The following is a 20,885-nucleotide window of genomic DNA, read 5'->3' as shown; positions in this document are numbered from 1 at the left end:
TAACCACGAAAACTTACGCCCAAATAAATCTGTTAGTCTTTAAGATGCCACCGGACTCCTTGTTGTTTCTGTGGATGCAGACTAACACGGCTACCCCCTGATACTTGTTTCAAATATGGTTGTCATTAGCCCAGTTCTGATTCTGTTCTGAACAAGGTCCTGTCACTGCCTTCCTTTAGTTACTTTGATAAATGGAGAGAGGTTTTCTGTTTTGTTTTATACAGATAAGTTTCTATTTAACAGACTGTATTATTTGGGTATAGGATTTTTTGTCATTCAGCATTTTCCTAGTAGTCTGTTTTTCCCCCCTGATCTAGCTTCTTCATAGATCTTTGGGAAAGCATGTCATGTACATCTCATATGTAAGAGCTGCTCTGTTAGTTAGAGAGCCTTTTAACACCAAAATGCTTTTATTTCAAAGGTATCAATTACCTTTAGGAGTGCTGATTCACTTTCTTCCACTCTCCATTTCCGCTTCTTTGCCAATCTGAATTTTCTTGCTACAGAAGCTCTCTGTTACTGAAAGGTGCTTGGGAAAATTATAGAGCCTAATGCTGCAAAGTGCAGAGCACCCTCAACTTTTAGTGGGGCATTGAGTACCCTGTAAGACTAATCCTAAATCGACATAGGAATATTTGAAGCATGGCATAATTAGCAAGACTTGATACATGAACTGGTGGAAACTGTGGGTTTGTGTTGTCAATTACTGGAGCAGTTCTAATGTCTCTCCCTTCTTCCCTCCTTCCTTTCATGTGATTTCCTGTTTGGATTAAAGACGTTCTTTGTTGAATCAGTATGTGTAGATCCAGAGGTCATTGCTGCAAATATTGTGGTGAGTTATAGAAAAGTTTTCTTGAATTGCTTGAAGCCGGGAGACACTGTAGCGTCTCTAAAATCAGCCAAATGATGATGACTTTTTTTAATGTGACCTTTCATTTAGTCTCATTTTCCCTCTCCTTTCACATTGGTCTTGCTGAAGTACAGAACAAGAATGTAATTTCATGGCAGTAATATAAAACTGTACCCTTTCATTTTATTTTAAAAGGAAAAATTATTTGGCAGTTGGGTCACCCTTCACATGGGTTCTATTTTTTCTTTAATCTACCTTTAAATAGGCTGTTCTTTGACTGGCTTATTTTAGCAGGACTCCTAAAAGAAAAGAAACATCATCTATCTCCTTTTCCTTTTGATTTGTTTTCCTACCCATTTATATAGTAAGTACGGAATTTAGGTTTAATTAAAAACAGCCATCCATTGCTACACACATTTGGTTAAAATGTCTTTAAACTTTGCTGAAAATGGGGAAAAAAATGCATGTGCTCTTTTATCTTTACTTTAAATAGCAAGTGAAACTTGGCAGTCCTGATTATGTTGATTGTAGTAATGATGAAGCTACAGAAGACTTCATGAAAAGAATAGAGTGCTACAAGAACACATATGAGATGCTAGATGAAACTCTGGACAAGTAAGTGGCAGAATAATACTGTGGTCACAGCCACTTTATTTCATGACATTACATTAGGGAATGTGTACTCAATCTCATTGTCATGGAAATATGTCACTTTTTTTGTTTTTTTGTTTTTGTTTTACTATCTCTGTTTTACTATCTCATCTGTTCTCAATTTAGAGAGAGATTTTTCAAAGGCCCTAGCAGCTTGCCTACATGGGGAAATTTACAGGTATAACTATTCCACCATAGCCATCCCTGTGCTTTATTCCAGAATAATTACTCCACTCACAATTTGCTATAATCAGAATAAAGTCACTTTTATTTCAGAATAGTGTCCACATGGGGAAATTATTCCTGAATAGCTATATTATTCCAGGATAGCTATAGTGGAATTGTTATTCTGGAATATTTTTGCTGGTCCGTTTCCTCTAGGTAGACAAGGCCTAAGTGATTTAAGAGCACAAGTCACATTGACTCTTAAATCCCTGTGGCAACTTTGAATACCTTAGTCTTAAGAAATTTGACGTCCAGACTCATTTGTTCAGTGTTTTAAATGAGGTGTACTTACCATTCACATTTAACACACTGTGAGATTAAGGTAGATTCTGGAAACTGTGGGAAGAACTTTGTCATGGTACATCCCAGTACCAGCACTCAATCTGTCTTCCTAGGGTTTTATGCTAGACTCATAAACTCATCCTCTCAGTAAATTTCTCATTGTTTGTTTTGTGGCTGTTGCCATGCTGAAAAATCATTTTAGTGTAATTGACCGTGAGCAGTGACAAGCTGCTTCTGTCAGATCTATCTGTGCATATCATGTCTTTAAGCGCCATGATATTTGTGCCTGTGCAGATCAGTAACGATTAACGTCAGCAAATGCTTTCAGAGATTAAGTGGTTGTTCCTTACTGCATTTAATAATAGGTTGTCTTTTTTTTTTTAAATCATGTGGTTTCTCAACTGAATGGGCAAAACACAAAAAGGCTAATTTTAGGCTCCCCAATCTTGACACGCTTTTTTGCTAAGCTGAATGTTGCTCAAAATTGTTAGCTCGGCTATACAAGTTGGTGGAGATGGGAGTGGAGAGGAAAACAAATAGATAATACGAGTCAGATTGTACCTTACCCAATGTGAGTGGGTAGAACTTGGGTGGGAGTGGGGTTGGCCAAAGAGACATCCACAAGGTGGCTGGGATTGCTAGCTCTTCTGGTGACCCTTTTTAGAAGGGGTCAGTGAGGCATGTGGATGTGACCATGGCTCCAATCCCTTTCTGTACCGGACATCTATTAGATGTGGGGAGCAACAGCTGCAATTTGCAGAATGGTGTCAGGCTTACATGAGCAAGTCAGAATTTCTCCTGGGACTGCTCCTGAATCTTCCTTTCAATGAAGGGCTTTGCCTTTGAGGATCTAGCTGGGGGGCAGTGCACAAGTGAAGTGGTATAGAATGGCGTGACATGAGAGAGAGAAGAGTTTTACATGTGAGGAGAAAATTAATTGTTTGCATGAGTTCATTGCACCTCTGTTGACAATACTTTGCTGCCATGCATCAAGGCTGAGGATTTATAATGAAGATTAGCCCTTTTGAACTGATATTATATATTTTCATATATCTGAAGATTTATTCAATTTGTGGTCTCTTTGGCAGTTGCCTTTTTGTTTTTGAGTGGTGATGTTTGTTCGTGGGGCTTGGTACAAGTTAGAGGAGAGAGGAAACCAAATGATGATTTATGAGTCTCATTTGTTTACCATGAAAGGGATCTTTCCTATATTAAAATCATGGATGTTGGAAGGAGTTACCTTGTGAATAGAGTAATGGACCATATCCAAAGCCGGATTGTCTACTACCTCATGAATATCCACGTAACTCCTCGCTCGATCTACCTCTGTCGACATGGAGAAAGTGAACTGAATCTGAAAGGGAGGATAGGAGGAGACACTGGACTGTCCCTTAGGGGGAAAGAGGTAAGATCATTTTTATTAAGTGACTTCAAACAAATGGTGTCCTTGTGTGGGTGGATGTTGGAATTATTGTTTATGGAGGATTGGTCCATCAATGGCTGTTGTCAGGGATGCAACCCAATGCTCCAGATGTCCCTAAACCTCCAACTTCCAGAAGCTGGGACTGGATGATGGGATAGATCACTTGAAATTGCCCTGTTCAGTTCATTCACTCTAAAAGCATCTGTCACTGGCCACTGTCAGAGACAGGGTAGTCGGTTACGTGGACCATTAGTCTGATCCAGTATGGGTGTTCTTATGTTGTTGACCATCTCTTACAGCTTCCTTTCTTTCCTCTGTCCTTTCCTTATAACAAACATAAATATCCCTTTTACCTTGACTGTAATGTCATGCAAGTGGGTAAGAGGTTTGAGTGGGCAAGTTGTATTGTAGTTTGCTGGTAGGTCTTCATATATGGCTTCTATTTTCATTCTTCTCTGATACACTTGTATAAACCTTGAGCTCAAAGCACTTTTCAAGGAGTCCTTATTTTAAGTTGGGTTTTGATTTTTAAACCTGTGGCGCTCCTTAGTTGGTGGACACCTGTGAACCTTTGTAAGGTAAAGATAGAAGAGGAAGTTGTTTTGGGGCTGGAGTGGGGTACCAAATAGGATTGTTGTCATCTTTGTATCATTTTTTCATTGCTGAACAGGAACTGTCATATTCTTAGGAAAAGTCTAAAGAGCCTTTTTAAAGTAACATAATGAACTTGCAGTAAGGGACAAGAACAGATTGGGTTCCAACTCGAGCACAGTATATTGGCACTGATCCCTCATCCAACCTCTAATGTCTTTTTCAGTTTGCCAAGAGCTTGGCGCAGTTCATTAATGAGCAAAACATCAAGGATCTGAAAGTTTGGACCAGTCAGATGAAAAGGACGATTCAGACTGCAGAGGCTTTGGGAGTGCCTTATGAACAGTGGAAGGTTTTGAATGAAATAGATGCAGTAAGTTCTCCCGGGTTTCCTTTTTTGTAACTATTCAAGAAAGCGGTTTTGTTTCAGAGGGGGGAGTACTTTATTGTGCAGTAATAGGGTTTGTGTGGATTAGAAGGTAATTAGTATTATGGTTCTGGAGATCAGAAGGCTTATGCCCTTTCCCCATTAACAGTGTTAAATGTTTTAGTAAAAGGTGCCCTAATGAATTTAGACTTAGTCTTGGTTAAACGGTATGCAACTTAAAGGGTCACTGTGGTAGGGCGCTACAGGGGAAGCCCTAATCAGCTCCTGCCACTCCAGCCCCAATCAGGGGAAATGGGTTGGGGCTGGGCCACTAGCTAGGACTGGCCTGGAAACTGGCCACACCTGCCAGCCTTGTTAACAGGGGCTAAAAGCTAGAGAGGAAGTGAGTTGGAGGGGAGGGGGCAGAGACCAGGAGGGGAGAGTAGGCTCAGAAGGAGCCAGGAGCCTGCTACCTTGTTGCCACTGAGGCCTGTGCTAGGCCAAACCTGTAAATAATCTGTAAATAGTTGGAGCTTGGTGGTCGGGACCGGACACAGGAATAAAGAGCATGGTTGTTGCCCCAGCTTGAAGTGGTCCTGACTCACTGGGGAGTGGGGCCAGGAGGCTGAACCCAGCGGGGTGTGGTGAGCACCCCGTAACAGTCACACAGTTCATTTCTTCTGTAGGCTGAGCATGGGCACCTTCGCCACCCTCACAAGCTCCCTCTCTGCTGCTAGGGGCGCTGTGGTGTTCTTTTCTCTCTCCCACCCCGCTCAAGTCCCCTTTTCCTCCTCACCATTCTTAAGTCTTCCTCCCCTCCCCCTTTCTGGGAGATAAGTCATTTAGGGTGTCTGCATTTTAAACTCTTATTGGGGCCATGAGCAGAGCTGAGATGGGGGAGGGAGAGTATTGTTAGGTTAAAGGTGATAGTGGCTGCTATCAACCAGTTCTTCGATATGTAGACAATTGCAGACTTGATTGCAGGTAGTAGCTCTGTATGTTCCCTCATTTCACCCATCTGGTTTTCTGACTTTTCACAAAATCAATAGCATTCTGCCCATTGATATCTAGAATGTTGCCTGAAATTTTGCAGTGGATCATATGCAACATTCAAAGGTTATTGCATTATAGGCAAGCAGAGAAGTGCCATCAAGTTGCGTGTTGGACCAGGCTAATAAAAAGGACACTCAGTATAATTCTAGGTCCAAAATTTCAGGCGTGTTCTTAAGAGAGAGAAAATTTTAATATTTGGCACTTGTCACTTGTTTACCATTGTAAGGCACTTATACTTATAAATTTTGAAGTTTCTTTGGAGACCACATGTAGGATCCTTGAAACTAGTAGCTTTCCCAATTGTCTGTTAAGTGTGTGCTGGGATGTTCTTATCTGGGAGTTACTGTCATCATTCTGAGGACATCCTGCATTGAATAAAAGCAGTATATGTGGATAATAAATATTCTTCTACCTCAATATGACTGTGAAATTGACACAGTCTATGTCAATGACTAGGTCACCTATAGGATTAATACATTATTACATAGAAGCTCCAAGTCTGCCACTGTGGGTATGGGAGATAAAGATCTACTGTTATGCCCATGGGCCTGATGACTCTCATGGATATTGTGTGCCTTTTGTTTTTGTTACCCTTAGGGAGTCTGTGAAGAAATGACATATGAAGAAATTCAGGAAAACTATCCTCTTGAATTTGCTTTGAGAGACCAAGACAAATACAGATACAGATACCCTAAGGGGGAGGTATGCTGCTGTTTTTTTTTTTTTTTTTTTTTTTTTTTTTTTAAAGTTAAGAGAGCGTCATGTTTTCTAAGATACTAGGTATCTTGAAGAAAATTGAGTAATATGTTGTTTTCCTTGCCAGGTGGAAGGACTATAGGAGCTTGTAGATCTTATTTAGCCAAAACCTTTTAGTTGAATACACCCTTGATGTAGATTTATGGGTTTTTTTGGTTTTAAAATAAATACCATATTTGGAAATATGCCTGGAAGGATTTTCGTATGTTACCATTAATTTTATATTGATAGTTTGGTTGTTTCACAAGGTGGCTGAGCAGGTTTTATTATTATTAGACATGCAGCTATATGCTGTCAAGACTATTTATAATTGTCATCTTTGTGTGTGGTAAATGTCACATATCACGTGCATTTTTGGTTCAATACTGTGTAAATCTGTAGACACATTGGCTTCCCTTGTAATCTAGCAAGTCTTGCACTTCAGAAACAAAAATGAACCTGCTAGCATTTTTATAAGGAGACTAATATAATTAAACGGAGGCAATTAATGGATAGTCATATGGTCTGTCTTTGTATGCTAAAGATTAGGATTCATGGCAGCAATTAGAACACCTGTTGTGATGTTTCTGAAGAGTGCAGTGGACTTCATTGGTACATAAATGAAGCTTTGGTGCTCTCTTCCATCAATAGTCTGAGTGATCATCATGCCCAGAATAGGTTTGTGATAAAGTGTTTTCTTCTAGATGTGAGTAATCCATTTAGTAATGACACAGTCACTAAACTGAAAAGTTTTTAATCTACTCAAACAAGGACTGTTGGTTTTTTACATCAGTGCTTACTCTGAAAGATTAACAAACATTTCAAACTGTCTCATTGCTTTTAGTGATTAATCTATTTTGTTAATTTCTCAAAATAAATGTATTTGTTGGTGATAACAGCAAAGCTGAGTCATTCAATATTATCAGGTTGGAATATATTCAGTGTTACTGTTGCCAAAATCAAAATAAATAAAGTTGTAGAACGTTCATGCCATTTATATTTTAGCTTTATCATACACGCAAGAACTATTAAAGGTATTTATGTGTGTGAATTCATTGCTTGAGAAAGCAGCAGGTACAGAGTGGGCGGTGGCAATGAAAATTTCCTTATAGTGTCTTGTCAGTGTGCTTGTAACAGTCAACTTGAGAGACAACCTTTTAGAGGTGACAGGGTAGCTTCTGTGAAAAAGGTGTATAGAGTTTGATAGAGAATGTTATCTTTTCTATAGTGTTCAAATCAACAAGCACAATTAGGGCTGTCACTCTCTGTGAAATTCAGTTGTCTTAGTAGAGTGGGACTTATTTTAATAGTAAAGTAAATTTACTGTTTTGAATTGTTTTTATTATTATTTATTTTTGTGTGTAATATGGGTAGAAGATCAACAAATGGACATGAGATGAAAACAAGTTTTAGGGCACGTTTACACTGGCAAAGTTACAGCGCTGCTCAGAGAGCGCCAAAGGAAAACCACTGTTGTGTGTTCATGCTGACAGCTGCCTGCGCAACAGCGTGTTCACACTTGCGGTGCTATTCAGAGCAGTGCACTCTGGGCAGCTATCCCACAGAGCACCTCTTTCTCTTTTGCTGCTAAGACTTGTGGGAAGGCGGAAGGGGTTGCGGGGCATCCTGGGTCCTGTCCCAATGCCACGTGATGCGTTGCTTCGCATCCCAGCAATCCTTGTGCTTCCGTCCACATTTGGCGTCATCTTTCAATGGTTTGTGTACTGTGCACCCTGCCCTGCCTCTTTCTGGCTGCAGGAATGGATCCCGAGCTGTTGACAAGAATACTGCTCACACTGACCAACACATCACGAGTGGCAGTGGAGTTATTCCTTAAACTACAAAGGCCAGAGGAGTGCAACATTGATCTCATCACACATAGTAGCTCTGACACAAGAATGCTTGTGGCATTCATGGAGGTGCTGATCACAGTGGAAGGCCGCTTTTGGGCTTGGGAAACAAGTACTGAGTGGTAGGATCACATCGTGATGCATGTCTGGGATGACGAGCAGTGGCTGCGGAACTTTCGCATGAGGAAAGCCACATTCATGGGACTGTGTGATGAGCTCGCATCAGCCCTGTGGCGCAAGGACATGAGAATGAGAGCTGCCCTGTCACTGGAGAAGCACGTGGCGATTGCACTGTGGAAGCTGGCTACTCCAGACTGCTACCCATCGGGTGCTAACCAGTTTGGAATGGGAGAGTTGACCGTTGGAGTCATATTGATGGAAGTGTGCAGGGCCATTAATTGCATCCTGCTCCGAAAGACCGTGACTCTGGGCAACGTGCTGAGATTGTGGATGGCTTTGCACAAATGGGTTTCCCTAACTGCGGAGGGATGATAGATGGCATGCACATTCCAATTCTGGCACCAGACCACCTAGCCACCGAGTACATTAATCGCAAGGGGTATTTCTAAATGGTTTTCTAAGCACTTGTGGATCACCGTGGGCGTTTCACAGACATTAACGCAGGCTGGTCTGGAAAGGTGCATGACACACGCATCTTTCGGAACACTGGCCTGTTCAGGAAGCTGCAAGCAGGGACTTTCTTCCTGGACCAGAAGATCACCATAGGGGAAGCTGAAATGCCCATTGTGATCGTGGGAGACCCCGCCTACCCCTTAATGCCGTGGCTCATGAAGCCATACGCAGGGCAACTTGACCGCAGCAAGGAGCGGTTCAACAACAGGCCAAGCAAGTGCAGAATGACTGTGGAATGTGCATTCGGCCGTTTAAAAGCCCGCTGGTGATGACTGTATGGGAAGCTGGACATGGCCGATGACAATATTCCTATGCTTATAGCCGTGTGCTGTAAGTTCCATAATATTTGTGAAGGGAAGGGTGAAAGCTTCACTCAGGGCTGGACCGCAGAGGCTCAGTGCCTGGAGGCTGAGTTTGAACAGCCAGAGACCAGGGCTATTAGAGGGGCACAGTGCAGGGCCATAAGGATCAGGGATGCTTTGAGGCAGCAATTTGAAGCTGAAAGCCACTAATATTTGTTGCTATGCTTGGGATTGCAGTACTTGTAATGCTAGGAGGTGATTGGTGCACATGATGCAAGAAGGAGCTTGTAGTGGGGCGGCTGCCCCACTCCTGAGGAACGGAGGTTAAAAGCAGCCCTGGTGAGGGCTGCGGCTGTGAAGAAAGCCTCGGCTGATTGGGGAACCAGCCACAGATGCGGCTACGCCCCAATCAGGGCCCAGCTGGCCTTTATAAGAGGGCAGTGGGCCAGGAGCACACAGAGTGTCTGTCTCTCTCTCTCTCTCTCTCTCTCTCTAGCAGTAGAGAGGAAAGGGCCTGGCTGCCTGGAAGCTGAGAGGCTACCAAGATTGGAGCAGGGCTGGGGGAAGGCCAGAGGAGCTGGGGAGCTCCAGCCTAGAAACTCCCCCAGGTTGCAGGCCTTGTTAAAGGCCAGAAAAGAGTACTTTCATTGCAGAGGGGCAGCTCAAGGGTAGGCAGAGGCAGCAGGTCCAAGCCCCCCTTGCCAGTGATGAGTGGCATTTACACTGCAGTCTGTCCTAGTGAACAGGGGCTAGATCGAGACTGGCAGTAGCCATAGTCTGAGGCGAGGTGGGGATAGAGGGTGGGGGTTCCCCAGGGAGGGGAGACCCAGATCTGTGGGGGTACTGTCAGGGGGCAGCACCCCAGCCTGAAAGGGGCACCGGGGTCCAGGAGGGACTCGGGCCCAGCGGCAAGCGGGACACTGGCCGGCAGAGGGCACTCCGGAGGCTGGAAACGCTAATTCCCTGGACGACCAGCAGGAGGCACTGTGCCTGTGAGTCGTTGCCCCGCCACAGGGCTTTAACATTATTGTATGCTGCTTTGCAGTGCTCTTTTTGCTTTCACTTAATAGAATAAAGATTGCTTTCAAACCAACACAATTCTTTTATTGAAAGACAACAACCAAAGGAGAGAATCAAACAAAAAAATTTATCAGCGGGGATGGGGGAATGGAAGGTCTCAAGAGGAGGGAGAGGTCCTAGGACGGCTACTGATTTGTGTATGTCCAGGGATCATACCCAACCTTCTCCTTTGGAGTACGATGCAGCGAGTGCTGTACTTCAGCAGGGCCAAACTGTGGATGGATGGGTGTTGAGTGCAGTGAGTATTGGGAGTCCACACTGCTGGACTGTGAGGAGGGAGGAGTGGAATGCTGCGGGTAGAGAGTGGAGCCAGGAGGTTGATAAGAGTATGTTGGCGGTGTGTCTGTGGGGCGTGTGGGAAAGAGTTTTGCGACAGCGGCTGCAGGGGAGGGCAGGTGCGGAGCTGCTCGGTTTGAAGAGCTAGTATTGCCTCGAGCGTGTCCGCTTGGCCATTCCATAACTGTTAAGAGCCGCTCTGTGGCTTCTTTCTAGTGTGCCGCATTCTCCTTTCGTTCCCTCTTCTCGCTGTTCCGCCACTGCTTCAATTCCTTTTTCTCGACAGTGGAGTGCATCATAAGCTCACGCATAAAGTCCTCCTTAGTTCCTCTTTGACGCTTTCTAATTCTTTGCAACCGTTCTGCCGCCAATAACAAAGAAGGAGGCTGTGCTCCCAAAGTCATCTCTGTGAAGTTTAAATGCAACATTTTACAGAAGCAGTATTGTTTGCAACACAGACAACAACGTTTCAGTGCTTTAAAACACAGCCACTACACTCACACCTGTCACTAACTGGCTGACCCCAGGCAAGCACACATAAGTCACAAGACCCCCAAAATGGTGAGTAGCCGCAGGGGCAGGGTAAATCACTCTTCCCGGACCCTGCTGTACACTGGGCATGTGGCTCTTGGGCACTTGGGGAGAGCCAGCACTGTTGGGGGAGCCTGATAATCATTCCTGTCCCCACACTTTCCACAGGAGGTGATCATTATGGAAGATATCTTACTGCTGAAGGTGAACAGGGAATCAAGGGAGGGTCTTCTCCAAGCCTGTGGCTTCTGCCCTCTGACACCTGTGCGGCTAGCCTGTGTGCAACAATACCTCCCCCCCTTCTGCCCCCTTCCCCCCCGTGATGGCACAGTGGCGCAGGAAAGTTACAGTTAATGGGGCAAGAAACAAAGCAGCTCTGCCGAGGAACCTGCGGGAGCGGATTTCCCACGAGAGTTTCCTGGAGATCTCTGAGGGAGATTCCCGTGAAGTGAAGGAGTGTATCAACAGCCTGTTCCACTGCTCAAACTAGTCATGAGGTGGGAGACAAGCTGCTTTCTGCAACCCTCCTGCCCCCAACAACTTGCTTCAGCAATTCACCAAATCAGATCCACTTATCAGGGGCCTCATCTCCTGTTTGCGCTTTGCCAAGATCTGATTGGCTAGGCTCCTCCGGAGTAGAAAAGAGCTCCTGACTGCATGCATCTCTGGCCTCCGAGTCATCCTCTGCCTCTGGTTCCCCCACCTCCGCTTCATCCAAGATTGCCTCCTCCTGGTTCGGTCCACTCTTGACTGGCAGTGAAGCCAACGAAGTATCCACAGGGGACTTCACAGTGGAGGTGGGGTCACCACCGAGTATTGCGTCCAGCTCTTTGTAGAATCGGCAGCTTGTGGGCGCAGCACCGGAGTGGCGGTTTGCCTCCCACACCTTGTGGTAGGCATTTCGCAGCTCCTTCACTTTGATTCTGCACTGCAATGTGTCCCGGTCATGGCCCTTTTCTGTCATGCATCTAGAAATCTGTCCATAGGTATCATAATGCCGACAGCAGGAGTGCAGCTGGGACTGGACAGCCTCCTCTCTCCAAATGCCAGTGAGGTCCAGCAGCTCAGCATTGCTCCAAGCGGGGGATCGCCTGGTGCATGGAGCAGGCATGGCCACCTGGAAAGATGCGCTGAGACCACTGCATGCATCACCGAGCAAACAGGAAGGGGACTTTCAAATTTGCAAAGGAATGTATGGGGTGGGGCTGATGGTTGGTCACCTGAGGGCAGGGCAGTAAAGTTCAAACCGATGTGAGATGAGAACAGGGATTGCGGGACACCTCCTGGAGGCCAATCGCAACGCTGTAATCACCACGGTGTCTACACTGGCACAGCAGCACAGTAGCCATGGCGCAGAAAGCGCTACACCTCTCATCGAGGTGTTTTTGTTTTTTTTTTAGAGCGTTGCATCTGCGCAGTTTCTGTGCACTAAGTGGCTTGGTGGTGTGTACACCTCAGGAATTACAGTGCTCAAATTTTTACTGCGCACAAACTTGCCATTGTAGATGGGGCCTTAGTCACTACTCACTGGTAACTTACAGGTTTAAAAGGTATATGTTTTTGTTTAAATAATCATTTAGGCATGGGGCACTTTTGTATCAAGGTCAGACTCTAACCTTTTTTTTTTTTTTTTTTTTAAAGGCCAATATAGAGCAGCTACATAAATGTTATCATCCTCAGGATCTTCTTGCAGAAGTTAAATAATTGTGGCTAAGATGACCCAAACAGGAAGGGTTATGGTGTTAACTGACTACGGCTATGTCTACACTAGAGACCTTAACAGTGGCACAGCTGTACTGCTGCAGCTGCGTCACTGTAAGTTCTCCCGTGTAGCTGCTCTGTGCTGACGATAATTAAATCACCCCCAACAAGCAGCAGTAGCTGTGTCGGCGCTTCTGTCGGTGAAATTTATGTTGGTCAGGGCCCGGGGATGGGGGTGTGTGTTTTTTTCATACCCCGACCAACAAAAGTTTTCCTGACAAAAGTGCTGGTGTAGAGATTGCCTAAGATGAGACAAAGCTTAGGGTTTTTTAATTTTTAATTTTTAGTTTAATTGAGCAGGCGTAATCCAGAAACTAGGAAAATAACAAAGAAACAAAAACATGCGTTGACTTTGGTCAGTCTTCCTTAGTGTGTGGTTAGTGTTAATCTCTGATCAGTACAGCATTTAACCACATGCTAAAGTTGCATTGACTTCAAGTTGGCATGCTTAAATGCTGTCCTGAAAAAAGGTGCTTTTCTGAATTGGAGTCAAAAAATGTAAGATGGAAGAGAACCTAGCAACCAAATTAATAACGAAAGGTTTGGTATTTCCCATTGGAAGGATCAGGCCATAAATTACCAGCACAGGATAGCCCATGAATGGGAAACTGAAGTTAAAAAACAAACTAACCAAAAAAGTATGAGTAAGAGTACATCAAAGTATAGAAGTTCATGCAAATAGAGGGAATTTTCAGATAAATATTAATGGTAAAATTCTATATTTGAGAGGGTTGAGGGATAATTTGGCTTCAGAGATGATGGCAAATGAGTAAACCACTTCCTCTACAGAGTAAAAAAAATTGTAAACTTTTTTTATTTTTCTTTCGTGGAGTGCACTATATAGATGTAGGACCTCCTTTCTGGTCAATATCCTGTCTTAATAAAATGTTTATAAAACAACTAGCATTAGTTGTTCCTTCTGACTGTGCAGTAATTCCTGCCTAAGTGAGCCTCTGACTGCTCAATATGCTTTTGTTTTCCAGTCATATGAAGATCTCGTTCAGAGATTGGAGCCAGTAATCATGGAGCTGGAAAGGCAGGAAAATGTGCTTGTTATATGTCACCAAGCAGTTATGCGCTGTCTGCTTGCTTACTTTCTGGACAAGACTGCAGGTATATGCCCTTAATCAGTATTGATGTTTTAATACAATGGGTCCACCTTAGCCTTGCAAATGGTCTTGGCAACTTATGCAGCCCAGGCACAAAGCTCACCCTTCCCTTGATGCGATGTTAATGTCACAGCAAATTCTAACGTGATAATTTACTTCCCCTGGGTGAATAGGCAAGTTGAATTTTTTTTCATGGCTGACCTACCTTTCTGCATGCCTGGTGTGTGATTTATATTTAACAATTCCTGTCTTTGAATACACAAATATTTTTTTGCTCAACCAAAAAACAGGTCTCAGTGTCACTTAGGAAGAAAAGCTTTTTAAATAGTTTTAATATAACAAACATTACAGCTTAGTGAATTTTCTTGTTCCCAGTGTTTCATATGTATTTTTGTTTTTCAATTTCTCAGAACAACTGCCTTATCTCAAGTGCCCACTCCATAGTGTCTTAAAGCTAACCCCAGTGGCTTATGGTAAGTTAAAACATTTTTTTTGTAAACATGCTATTATCAAATTCCACCCTTGATTTTATTAAAATAAAGATACATAAAGTGAAGTCCTTTCCAGTATAACTTTAGGGAAAAGTCCTTATTTAATTTTCTTTCCCAATATCAATAAAATTATTTAGTCAAAACACATTTTCGTGAAACATCTTTACAAATTTCCTTTATTGGAAAAATAAATAGTTAAATCTATAAATGCTGAGGGCCAAATTCTGTCCTTATATATGCATATAACTCCCTTCCAAATTAATGGGAGTGTGCATATATGTATTTGTGTGTTTTGATTACACCAGAAAAGTGTGTAATAATGAAGATATGAAAATACCAATTTGTGTGTGTGTGTGTGTGTACACTTTCTTGTGTGTATTTCATTAATTTAGTCCAGATGATATTTCACCAACTTCACCAGCAAGCACACCTTGACTATGTCTGTACTGTGCCAGCTCTAGGGGACCCCAATGCTGGTTGGGTCCTTTGTGCACTGATTTAATATCCCTGCTAATTAAAAATAAGCAAGTGAAATTCTGAAGGTTGCTCATAAAATGGGAGTTTGGTAATTGTCAAACTTTACCCCCAAAGAGTCTGCTGGTTGCTTTTTCTGAGGTATTTATTTATGGTCTCTCTTTAAAAAATTTTATTTTTCTTTTTTCCTGGCTGTGTCCCCACTTTTTGTAAAACTCTTCTTTAACAATTATTACTGTTAGATTGTTTTTCAGCAAATCTAAACTCTTAGATTTACCAGAAGTCTACAGAATACAAGAAATAAAATTCAATAAATTCTAGAGTGGTTTTTCAGACACAGTTCATAAACTCATCACTATTAAGATTAAGTGCATCTCAACCCTGATTCAGCCATGTCTTATTTTAATGTGCTTCATTACATTGTCCTTAGAATAATTGTTTAATTGTACACAGTGATGGCTAATCACTGTTCAGAAGATTAATTGTAGATGGAGAAAAATTTCTCACAATTTATCTGGGAACGAGTTACCAAAAAATCCATTTGACAATTTAACTACACGATGGAATTCAAATGGCAAAGGCTAAACAATATATATATCCAGTTTAAACAAAAACAAACCCAAATTGGCTTCTGTTCAGATCTAAGTAAGATTAAGGAAATAGTTGTTAAAAATCAGGGGAATTCATATCTGGAAAAAAAAGAGATTTTTATAGACTTCATAACAATGATCTAAAATATTCTTGCTTTTTAAACAAGCTAAGAGAACTCTTCACTTTAGTGACACCTGGTGTCCAAAATCATTTATAACAAGTTGCAAGGCAGATGTGCTGGGAGTTCTGGTATTTAAAAATATCTTAAAGGAGAAGGGAAGCATCTTGTACAAGTTACCAGTCCCAAATTATTCTAGTGTTTCATATAGAAATTGTACTGAACTGTTTAGTGATTTTGAGTACTTTGTAGTCTGTATTTAGACATTGGACCTGAATGTTATTAACAGTATTTTAAGATACCAGATAGGAAAACAGAATTAACAATGAGACCCCCTCTAGCTCCTATTGACTAAAATAGGAGGAAGGCTGTGCTTATGAGGATGGATTTTTGTATTTGTGTGATTGATAGGTGCAGCATAACCTACTTTTTAGTAATTTCACCAACTGAAACCATGACATTTGTCTTCAGAAGTTAAAATATATAAACATTTTAATTTGTTAACATTTCTGGGAAACTAATATTGATATGTCACTTGGATTCCATGAGACAAGATGTGAAAAAGCATGAGATATTTAATAACCATGTGTGTTTCATGTGTTTGGGAAACCTTTGTCCCCTAGTAAGTTGTCATTACCTAGTGCTTTGAACTTAACATGTCTTAGTCCCTTTCTTATGTGTGTAATTGTACTATGTTAGTTCCCATAAGTACTTGCTATGTGTCAGATCATTCCCCAAGAATCCTACTTGGCAGTGTGTTCATCCCTAGTGACTAGTGGGGATGGACAGATGGGCTATGCTTATTATCTTAACACTCCCCTACAACCCACTCCGAGGAATCTGCTTAAAAGTTAACCATCTGATGCTATATTAACTTCTATACAAAATTCTGCGCTTTTGGAACCCCCCTTAAGGAGACAAGGCAGGGAGTCTGGGGCTTTGAGAGAATCTCTCAGTTAATGGCAGGGGAGCAGAAGGCTCAGAAACCTCTGTGGAAATAGTTTTAGAATCGAACAGTTCCCCAGCAGCTGCACATATTACTCCTGGGGGGATTTTGTGCCAACAAAATTAAAAATTCTGTGCACAATATTTTAAAATTCTGCGTATTTTATTTGTCAAAATAACACAATATAATCAAGCCAGTTTCAATTATTTTGGTAATTTATTTAAAAATACCTGTCAACAAGTATGTCTGTAACAATAGAGACAACAAAAATCCAGAAAATGTTTTTGACAAATAGATTCCTTACTAGTTATATTAGTACAGAACTTTAAGTAATAATTCATTTAAACTACAATACAGAAATGTATTTCCTGCACCCCTCAGAAGCAATGCAAAGGCTTGGGGGAGTCAGGAGTAATGGAGGAGCTAAGGAAGAGGGAAGTAATTGCTGGAAAGAAGCCTGGGAGTGAACCTGGAGGGCTGTTGGGTATGGGTGGGAGAAGTATGGAGCAGTTTGGTTTTTGGGGGGAGGGACTGTTAGGGAGTTGGGGAGCCTCACCTATGCAGACCCTGGCTGACTCCTAACTTTTCCCATTCAATCAGGCACATCTGCCCCAAACTCGTGTGTGTCTGCACCCTCACTCAGCCACCATTCCTCTCCCATCCCCATGTACCCCTGCATCCTCACTCCCATTCAGCCCCTGCCCCAGTCTGTCCCCCCACTAGCCCTTCTGAACCTCAGTCTGTCAGCACCCTCGCTCTGTCCATCCCCCTCCATGTTCTGTGCCTCCTCACCTGGCCCCATGGGTAGGGCGCTGTGTGGAACACAGCCTCGTCTCCTCCCTATTGGCAGAGGGCTGCTCCCACCCAGAATCAGTTGCTCTCTGTTCGGGTGCCAGAGCAGCCCCTGGTGGGCAAAAGGTGTAACTGCAGCACCTCTCCAGCAGAATGTATTTTCTTCAGAGAAAAAAATTCTGTGGGGAACATGTATTCAGCATGTGCACAGTGGTGCAGAATTCCCACAGGAGTAAAATATCAGGGGTTTGAACCCTTTGCTACTTGTGTGTGGGGACGAGAGTGCCAGTGGAAAAACTAATAGGGTTCACCCCAGGCCCTTTTAATGGGCTTTTCTGCAGGATATGGCCATCTGGCCGAGTGTATTCTCTCATTACTAGTTGCAAATGGGTTTCTCAATATTAGCCCTGGTCTACACTACGAGTTTAGGTCGAATTTAGCAGCATTTGATTGATTTAACCCTGCACTCGTCCACACGACGAAGATGTTATTTTCAACTTAAAGGGCTGTTCAAATCGATTTCGGTACTCCTCCCCCGACAAGGGGATTAGCGCTGAAATCGACCTTGCCGGGTCGAATTTGGGGTAGTGTGGTCAAATTCGACAGTATTGGCCTCCGGGAGCTATCCCAGAGTGCTCCATTGTGACCGCTCTGGACAGCGCTCTCAACTCCGATGCACTGGCCAGGTAGACAGGAAAAGGCCCGCGAACTTTTGAATCTCATTTCCTGTTTGGCCAGCGTGGCTATCTGCAGGTGAGTGCAGATTTCATCAGCAGAGGTGACCATGATGGAGTTGCAAAAGAGCTCCAGCATGGACTGAACGGGAGGTATGGGATCCGATCGCTGTATGGGGAGACAAATCCGTACTATCAGAACTCCATTCCAAAAGACGAAATGCCAAAACATTTGAAAAAATCTCCAAGGGCATGAAGGACAGAGGCTATAACAGGGATCCGCAGCAGTGCCGCGTGAAACTTAAGGAGCTCAGGCAAGCCTACCAAAAAACCAGAGAGACAAACGGCCGCTCCGGGTCAGAGCCCCAGACATGCCGCTTCTATGATGAGCTGCATGCCATGGTAGGGGGTGCAGCCACCACTACACCACCCCTGTGCTTTGACTCCGTCAATGGAGTAGCACGCAACAGGGATGCAGGTTTTGGGGATGAGGAAGATAGCTCACAGCAAGGAAGCGGAGAAACCGTTTTCCCTGACAGCCAGGAACTGTTTTTCACCCTGGACCTGGAGTCAGTACCCCACGAACCCACCCAAGGCTGCCTCCCGGACCCGCCAGGCGGAGAAGGGACCTCTGGTGAGTGTACCTTTGTAAATATTATACATGGTTTAAAAGCAAGCGTGTTTAATGATTAATTTGCCCTGGCTTTCGCGGTAGGTACAGCTACTGGAAAAGTCTGTTAACGTGTCTGGAGATGGAGTGGAAATCCTCCAGGGACATCACCATAAAGCTCTCCTGGATGTACTCCCAAAACCTTTGCAAAAGGTTTCTGGGGAGGGCAGCCTTGTTCTGTCCTCCATGGTAGGACACTTTACCACGCCAGGCCAGTAGCACGTAGTCTGGAATCATTGCATAACAAAGCATGGCAGCGTATGGTCCCGGTGTTTGCTGGCATTCAAACAGCATCCGTTCTTTATCTCTCTGTGTTCTCCTCAAGAGAGTGATATCATTCCTGGTCACCTGGTTGAAATAGTGTGATTTTTATTAAGGGGACATTCAGAGGTGCCTGTTCCTGCTGGGCTGTTTGCCTGTGGCTGAACAGAAATGTTCCCCGCTGTTAGCCACGCGGTGGGGGGAGGGGTGAAGCGATCATCCCAGAGAATTGGGTGTGTGTGTGGAGGGGGTTTAGTTGGGTTTGTGCTGCACGTTAACCTGGAAACCGCAGCCCCTCCTCCTTTTAAATGGCCAACCCAACGGCTGCTTGGTATGGGAAATGAGGGCGCTGCTGTTTGAAATCATTCCCACATGTAATGAAGGTTAAAGAAGCCAAAAGACTGTGTCTTACCATGGCTGCCTGCAAGCCAAATTCTGTTGCCCGGCCCTGCATGAAAGGTCTCTCACACCAAACCGGCATACCCTCAATAAGAGGCAAAATGCGACCTTGTACCGAAAGCACATGTGCTATGTAATGTTAACAGCAAGGTTTACCATGAAAGAGTCTACCCGTTGTCCTCTAAAATGTGTGTTTTTAACTACCACTCTCCCTTTTTTTCCCTCCACCAGCTGCAAATGTTTCAACGCTCACACTATCTTCTCCTTCCTAGAGGCTAGCGAAGATTAGAAGGTGAAAAAAACGCACTCACGATGAAATGTTCTCTGAGCTCATGCAGTCCTCCCACACTGAAAGAGCCCCACAGAATGCGTGGAGGCAGACAGTGTCAGAGTCCAGGAAAGCACAATATGAATGTGAGGACAGGTGGCAGGCTGAAGATAATAAGTGGCGGGCCTAAGAAGATAGGTGGCGTCATTCAACCACCATTCTGCACTTGCTCAGCCTATAGTTGAACAGCTCCTGACTACTGTTCAGGCTGCCTGTGTATGGCTTAATGAGCCATGGCATTAAGGGGTAGGCTGGGTCCCCAAGGATAACTATAGGCATTTCAACATCCCCAGCGGTTATTTTCTGGTCTGGGAAGAAAGTCCCTTGCTGCAGCTTTTGAAGCAGACCGGAGTTCCTGAAGATGCGAGCGTCATGTACCTTTCCCGGCCATCCCACGTTGATGTTGGTGAAACGTCCCTTGTGATCCACCAGTGCTTGCAGCACCATTGAAAAGTACCCCTTTCTGTTTATGTACTCGCTGGCTTGGTGCTCCGGTGCCAAGATAGGGATATGGGTTCCGTCTATCGCCCCACCACAGTTAGGGAATCCCATTTCAGCAAAGCCATCCACTATGACCTGCACATTTCCCAGAGTCACTACCCTTGATAATCAGCAGCTCTTTGATTGTGTTGGCTACTTGGATCACAGCAGCCCCCACAGTAGATTTTCCCACTCCAAATTGATGCCCGACTGACCGGTAGCTGTCTGGTGTTGCAAGCTTCCACAGGGCTATCGCCACTCGCTTGTGAACTGTGAGGGCTGCTCTCATCTTGGTATTCTTGCGCTTCAGGGCAGGGGAAAGCAAGTCACAAAGTTCCATGAAAGTGCCCTTACACATGCGAAAGTTTTGCAGCCACTGGGAATTGTCCCAGACATGCAACACTATGCGGTCCCACCAGTCTCTGCTTGTTTCCTGGGCCCAGAATCGGCGTTCCACGGCATGAACCTGCCCCATTACCACCATGATGTCCACATTGCCGGGGCCCGTACTTTGAGAGAAGTCTGTGTCCATGTCCTCATCACTCTCGTCACCACGCTGCCATTGCCTCCTCGCCTTGGTTTTGCTTTTGCAGGTTCTGGTTCTGCATATACTTCAGGATAATGCGCGTGGTGTTTACAGTGCTCATAATTGCGGCGGTGATCTGAGCAGGCTCCATGCTTGCCGTGCTATGGCGTCTGCGCTGAAAAAAGGCGCGAAACGATTGTCTGCTGTTGCTCAGATGGAGGGAAGGGCGACTGACAACATGGCTTATGCTCAAACCACTGAGCTATCCCTCCTCCCACTATTCATGGAGGGGGGAGCAAATGAATACAAATGAATACAAAACAAATCTGGTCTCTCTATTGTTTTGATCTACTCCATCTCTCTTATACATCTTAGGCTGGCAGCAGACGGTGCAGTACGACTGCTAGCCATTGTCG

The 20,885-nt window shown here is 44.0% G+C and overlaps 1 protein-coding gene across 4 annotated transcripts in view; it reads left to right on the top strand.

Moving 5' to 3' along the window:
- PFKFB4 (6-phosphofructo-2-kinase/fructose-2,6-biphosphatase 4) overlaps window positions 1-20,885 on the top strand; it is a 56,838-nt gene that overhangs the window by 24,359 nt on the left and 11,594 nt on the right. For all 4 annotated transcript variants that reach the window (XM_065407324.1, XM_065407323.1, XM_065407321.1 and 1 more), the window contains exons 6-12: window positions 776-832; window positions 1,344-1,465; window positions 3,206-3,413; window positions 4,249-4,395; window positions 6,040-6,144; window positions 13,594-13,723; window positions 14,130-14,192. In XM_065407324.1, coding sequence (XP_065263396.1) covers window positions 776-832; window positions 1,344-1,465; window positions 3,206-3,413; window positions 4,249-4,395; window positions 6,040-6,144; window positions 13,594-13,723; window positions 14,130-14,192 — 832 coding nt within the window. The remainder of the gene's footprint in view (window positions 1-775; window positions 833-1,343; window positions 1,466-3,205; window positions 3,414-4,248; window positions 4,396-6,039; window positions 6,145-13,593; window positions 13,724-14,129; window positions 14,193-20,885) is intronic.

This window comes from Emys orbicularis, chromosome 7 (genome assembly GCF_028017835.1).
Source record: "Emys orbicularis isolate rEmyOrb1 chromosome 7, rEmyOrb1.hap1, whole genome shotgun sequence".
NCBI classification, from domain to species: Eukaryota; Metazoa; Chordata; order Testudines; family Emydidae; genus Emys; species Emys orbicularis.
Note: the sequence above shows the minus strand (reverse complement) of the source record. Positions and strands in the feature narration are given on the sequence as shown.